General features: G+C 28.2%; 1 protein-coding gene across 1 annotated transcript; it reads right to left on the bottom strand.

The window, feature by feature from the left end:
• Window positions 1-642: 642 nt before the first annotated feature.
• Window positions 643-5,703, bottom strand: LOC145131745 (PKS-NRPS hybrid synthetase cheA-like). The gene is made up of 5 exons (XM_079066401.1): window positions 5,174-5,703; window positions 3,724-3,775; window positions 3,421-3,618; window positions 2,313-3,339; window positions 643-2,243 (listed from the first exon to the last, which is right to left on the bottom strand). Exons 2-5 carry the CDS (start codon window positions 3,763-3,765, stop codon window positions 643-645), a joined length of 2,868 nt encoding a protein of 955 aa, XP_078922527.1. The 5' UTR covers window positions 3,766-3,775; window positions 5,174-5,703.
• Between the last annotated feature and the right edge of the window lie 572 nt (window positions 5,704-6,275).

Genomic DNA, 6,275 nt, shown 5'->3' with positions numbered 1-6,275 from the left:
TTCCAAATGCACGAATTTTTGATTGACTTGATGTACATCACCGGAAGTTTTGACAGTTTTTAATATATTAAACTAAATCAATGTTTACTTTACAATTTTCATTAAATGCCCTTATATTTATAGTTGATTTTCATATCATACCTTATACTTTTTGAAACTTTAGCTTTATATATATATATATATATATATATATATATATATATATATATATATATATATATATAGATATATATAGGTAAGAGTTATATGGAAAATGAATACAAGAAAGATAGTAGAGAGATTTGATTGTATTTTATTAAAACTATATTGTTTTTAATGGATCTATACCTAATATTAGGTACATAACAGCCACATATTCCTTAAGCCTTATAATTAATGAAATTAAAGGCATTTAATAATTAATGAAAGTTACTAATTTATGTTTATTTTTTATTTATTTTATTATTTAATGGTTTTAGTCTTGAACATCTCTCTCTCTCTCTCTCTCTCTCTCTCTCTCTCTATATATATATATATATATATATATATATATATATATATATATATATATTAGAAACATCAGAATCGCACATATATAACAATTTTGTTTTAATTTATACAGATCTTAATAATTATAAACAACAAAACATAAATTTGATTTTACTAATTATCAGATATTATAACTGTAGAATTGTTACAATTATTGTGTGTTGCAAATGGAGAAATGTAGGAATTCAGGCGAGCAGCATAAACAGTTTCCCATCCAGCAGACCGTGATGATCTGTTGTGACGCCAAAGTGGTAAAATAGTAGGCATTGGATATCCTCCATGTAAATCAACCTTCACATAATGATCACCTCTAACAAGAGCAATAACAACAACTCTATGAGTTGAGATGTCTTGGGGACCAAGCCATAGTGGAAAACATGTTGACGGACTATCTTTGCTTAGAAAAATAACTATTACATTATACTTGTTAGCAATGAGAAAGCTAGTGACCGGCATAATCAACCAATGATCTGTTGGTGCGAAATGTGATCCATTGAAATTCAATGAGTGGTGTATGGTGTTTAAATCGTAATCAAAAATCTGTGCGTACTCAGCTGGGTGTGCTAACAACTCATTCTGTAAATCTAAGCGGATTTGACGCAAATTATCTTCACTATAACCGAGACACGCAGCTATTGCACGAAATCCACAATTTCCATCTCCCCTCACGTTTTGTATGTTTGTGACATATGGATGAAATTCATACGGAATTTCATTCATAAGTGGATCTGAATTATACATTACTTGTTCTTGGTTGAAGTACGAGCTATGCATCGATTGTTCCTGATTAAAAGTTGAGTTGAACATTGGAGGTTCTCGGAACGAGTACGTACTGTGCCTATCCGGCTCCTGGTTTAGATCAAACAAATTAGACCGCATATAATCAGGCGTATAAGTAGAAATGCTACGTCGAGACGGATATTGAGTTGGTGGCGCTTGAGTCGGTTGATCTTGAGGTGGTGGATGTTGAGTTGGTGGGTCGTGGTTTAAATCGATATGGGTTTTCTTGAAAAGTTTCTTCTTTAAGGAGGGGCGCCCACGAGTATTTTTGTGAGTAGCAGGTTCAGAAACTGAAGTTGTTGACGGCGTGATTAAGTTTAGTAACTTCCTTGCTAAACTTAACTTAACAGGTCTTGATTGTTTTTCGTAATGAGCATTAAACATATTTACCTCAACTGCACAACCCAATTTATCATCTTCTAACGATTTGCATTCTAATAAATCAAGTTTCTTCCAAAACTTATCTACTGAATGAAGCGGTACACAATGACCTTTTTTAACAAATATAGCTTGTTCATGCGCACATGGCAGCCCATAACTTGTACGTACTTGACATCCACAATTTTCATAAACAAATCCAAATTCTTTGGACCGCTCATATTCTTTGAAAATGATATCAAGTGCATAAATTGAAACGAAACGACACAATGGTTTTAGATGTGGTATTTCGTAGTACCGATGTACAATGAAAATTTTGTTATGCGCAAGACTCGCTTTTATACCTGTGTATTGTGACTCAACAACATCAGCAATACGCTTCAATGATTTGGCGATATCTGATCTTGATGTTTCGACATATCTTTTTAACTTGGCATGTTGACTTTCAGCTCTATTAGTTGTGTGATTGCCAAAGTTAAGAAACTTATCGGTCCATGCAGACACAAACTTTTCTTTGTGTGGTGTCAACCATGTTTTGTTTAGATAAGAAAATGCATCTGAAATACATAAAAAATTTCAGTTGATGTAATGATTTATAACATATTATAGTGTATATTTAAAAATACCTGGATAATTGTTCGTAGTTTTTTCAACTTGTGCCAAATTCTTGTTGTATGCTTCCTTTGTTTCAGAGTTAACCAACCTCGTCCATGACGTATAAAGAACATCCCAACATGATTTGCATTTCTTCATGATATTGTTATTTATATGCCATCTGCAAAGTAATCCTTTAGCATCTGGAAATATAATAGTGTATGCGTTCATGAGAGCCATTTCTCTATCAGTCACAATAACACGCGACAACATACATCCTTCCATTACCGATTTTAGACAGTCTAAAGCCCAAACATAGTTGGATTGTTTTTCTTCATGCATGTACACAAATGCAATGGAAAATGTCATATTTGTTGGAGTTACACCAACAATCTCCAATAGAGGCATCCCGTACTTGTTTGTTTTATATGTTGCATCCATTAACAAGACATGTGGAAATGCACGCCATATTTCTAATGATCTTGGATGAGCAAAGAATAAATCTTCTAACTTATTTGTCAAAACATTTGCACGACTATAATAAACATATCCATTTTGATCTAGAAATTCCATAACACCTTGCATTTGAGTTTTACCTTCTCTCTCCCTACGTCGAAGTTTTTCGTCTGCATTGTAGATAGTTTTGAGAGTAGATACATTTTTCGGATTTAGGTTTTTTAGTGCAGATAATATATCTTTTGGTTTGACATTTTTTTTCAACAAATCTTCCACTATTCGACATTCATATTCAGTTAGTCGTCGTGGATAAGGATGACCTTCTAAATATAATGACGGCTCATGGTTATGAAATTCACATATCATTTTTATCTTCCAAGAATTATCTACTGACGAATATTTACCCTGTAGGCTAAATGGACAATTAATTTTTTTTGTCCCTGTTTTTTTTTTGGAGATTTGTGTACTTTTGTATGTACCTCCACGGTCACATTGAAATACAACATTAAAGTTACGTTTAGAATTTTTTATGACGATGACATAACCTAAAGTATTTGCCATATTTTGCACCCAATCCATCAATTCTTGACGAGAATTGAACACCTGACAATTATATTATTATCAGTAGCAGACAAATCCACTTGATGCTTACATTACAGTAACAACATACTAATGAATTTATACCTTATTTGTTTTGAAGGGTGACGTGTCATCAAAGAAATAACGACTTTCGTTCAAACTTTCATTTTCATATGTTTCATTTGTGTCCATTGGATGAATATCCGTTTCGAATGGTGATGTGTCGTCGAAAAAATAGTTACTTTCATTGAAGCTATTATTTTCATCTATTTCATTTGTCTCCATTGGATGAATATCATCTCTCTAAACATAACAAAGAGAAAAAAATATATAATAATAATAATAATAATAATAACAATAATAATAATAATAATAATAATAATAATAAGAAAGGTTAAGTACAAATACCTCATAATATGTGTCACCCATCCATTCTTTCCAACTTGTCATTTAATAAAATCTATATTTTTAACAAATATCATATATTTGCTTTTAAGGAAACTTACTTTCAGCAAGTCGCTTTCAATGTACCATATAAGAAATACGAATCCTCTATATATAGAAAGAAATTGTAACCAAATTTTTATTTTTATCCCTTCTATTTTTGTTAATGTTTCATAGTTTATATTTCTTATTTAACAAATTAATTTTTTTCTATTAATATTTAATAATATTCATTATTACTTTTTTTATAAATGTATTCATGAGATCATTTTAATTAAACAACTTTTATGAATAATTAATATGTTTCTACTTGTTAGTTTTCAAATTAATAAAGTTTTAAGGGTTTAAGATTTAAATTGATAAAATCTAGGGTCTTTTCTAAAACTACAATGTAAACCGAAGGTATAAAATTGTAATATTATATTTTATCGATAAAATAATTCGGCACACATATTAATCGGCACACATATTTATCGATAAAATAATTCGGCACGCAATTCAATGCAACAAATACACGAAAAATTCGTGTATATAGGAGGACCCTGAGTTTTTAATATATTTTATCATTTTTCATTTAATGCCTCTTATTTTCTATTAAAGTAACAAAATCTACCTTCCACTTTCCACTTTCCACTTTATAGTTTTTATTTTACTGTTTTGTTTATTGATTTGTTTTATTAACTAAACTTATTATATATATATATATATATATATATATATATATATATATATATATACTAAAACACATGGTTATTATTATTATTATTTTCAACATTATCTCTTTTTAATGATTGAGAATTTTAAAGTGTTCAACACCAACTAAAAAATGTTTATATATATATATATATATATATATATATATATATATATATATATATATATATATATATATATATATTAAAATAAAAAATGATGATAAAGTATGATCATCCCCATCGAGGGTTTTATGATTAATAGGTTAAAAAGTGGTATTATAACATTGAATGGAATAAAAATGCATTATAGCTAGAATGTAATGAATGAGAAGTTCAATCCCCATTGAATCATGTATAACCAATAGTAAAAAATAATATATTTAAAATTAAAATTAATAATATAATAAAATATAATATAATTAATTAGGAAAACGTTAGAGTTATAAAACATAAAAAAAAAAAATTATTGACTAATATATATTAAATGGTTTATAAAAACAAAAGAAAAAAAGTTTTCTAATATGATATATTTATACGGTGATGGTTGATAGAAAACAAATAGGAAAGAGTTATAAATTAAAATAAAACTTTTTTTTAACCATATAACAAAAAATAATAAAGTTTAAAGTAAATACTATAAAACATTAAGGGTGTATTTTGAAAAATCTTTGCAAGTTGAGGGACAAATTAATTTTATCTTGTCAAATGTCATATCTGACCTTTATATACGAATCCTTCGTGCATATAGGAGTACCCAAATTTCCATCGTCAAAATCATTTATTCAAAATTGATGTGACGATGACATAACCTAAAGTATTTGCCACATTTTACACCCAATCCATCAATTCTTGAGGAGAATTGAACACCTGCCAATTATATTATTATCAGTAGCTAACAAATCCACTCGATGCTAACATTATTGTAACAATATACTAATGAATTTATACAATATCCGATTTGAATTGTGATGTGTCATCGAAAAAATAATTACTTTCATCTGCTTCATTTATGTCCATTGGATGGATATCCGTTTCGAACGGTGATGTGTCCAACCCTAAAGACTTAAGGTGCTTATATATGGTGCAACACCCTAAATTAGGGTTTCATTAGGTCACACGTAAGCTTCGTATGAGATTTCCTATTTTGATTTAACGGTTCTTTTGTCATTTTTAGGTTTTTCTAATACATATTAAATTATGATTAATTTTACTTAAATAATGGTTTTAGCAATGGGTTAAAAAAGTTATAAATTGATTGATGTTAATAATATGAATTTTAAAAATAATAAAATATATTATTAACGTTTTGATGAAAAATAAATTTATTGAAAATGGTTAGAATACATACCTTAACATTTTAATTGATATTATTTTGAATATATATTTTTAAGATTTTTAGTATTTATTTTTATATGTGTATTTCATATAAAGTTGTTGAAATTAAAAAGAATAAAAATTAGAAGAGTTTGTTTTGTAACTTACATCTAATTGAAAGGGAATAAAATGTAAAATATAAAAACAATTGAAAATAAAGAATCGAAAACAAATATGATGATGGGATTGATTGTCTACTGATTGCTTATACACGAATAAATTCGTGCTAATAGGAGCACCCTATATTTTTTGACAAGGATGGTTGACATGTGGTGATGTGGACGGGATACTCTAAAATCTAAATAACCCCAAGATATACCTAAACGTTGACGGTATCAGTCATAATAATAATAATAGTAAAAACCAATATTTTAATGACAAGTTATTATTACGTATATTAATATTAATTTCAATTGTAAATAAATAGCTTTTATGTGTTTTTATTTG

Source organism: Lactuca virosa, chromosome 8 (genome assembly GCF_052849685.1).
Source record: "Lactuca virosa cultivar CGN04683 chromosome 8, Lactuca_virosa_CGN04683_v6, whole genome shotgun sequence".
Lineage (NCBI taxonomy): Eukaryota > Viridiplantae > Streptophyta > Magnoliopsida > Asterales > Asteraceae > Lactuca > Lactuca virosa.
This window is presented reverse-complemented; position numbering and strand designations above follow the sequence as displayed.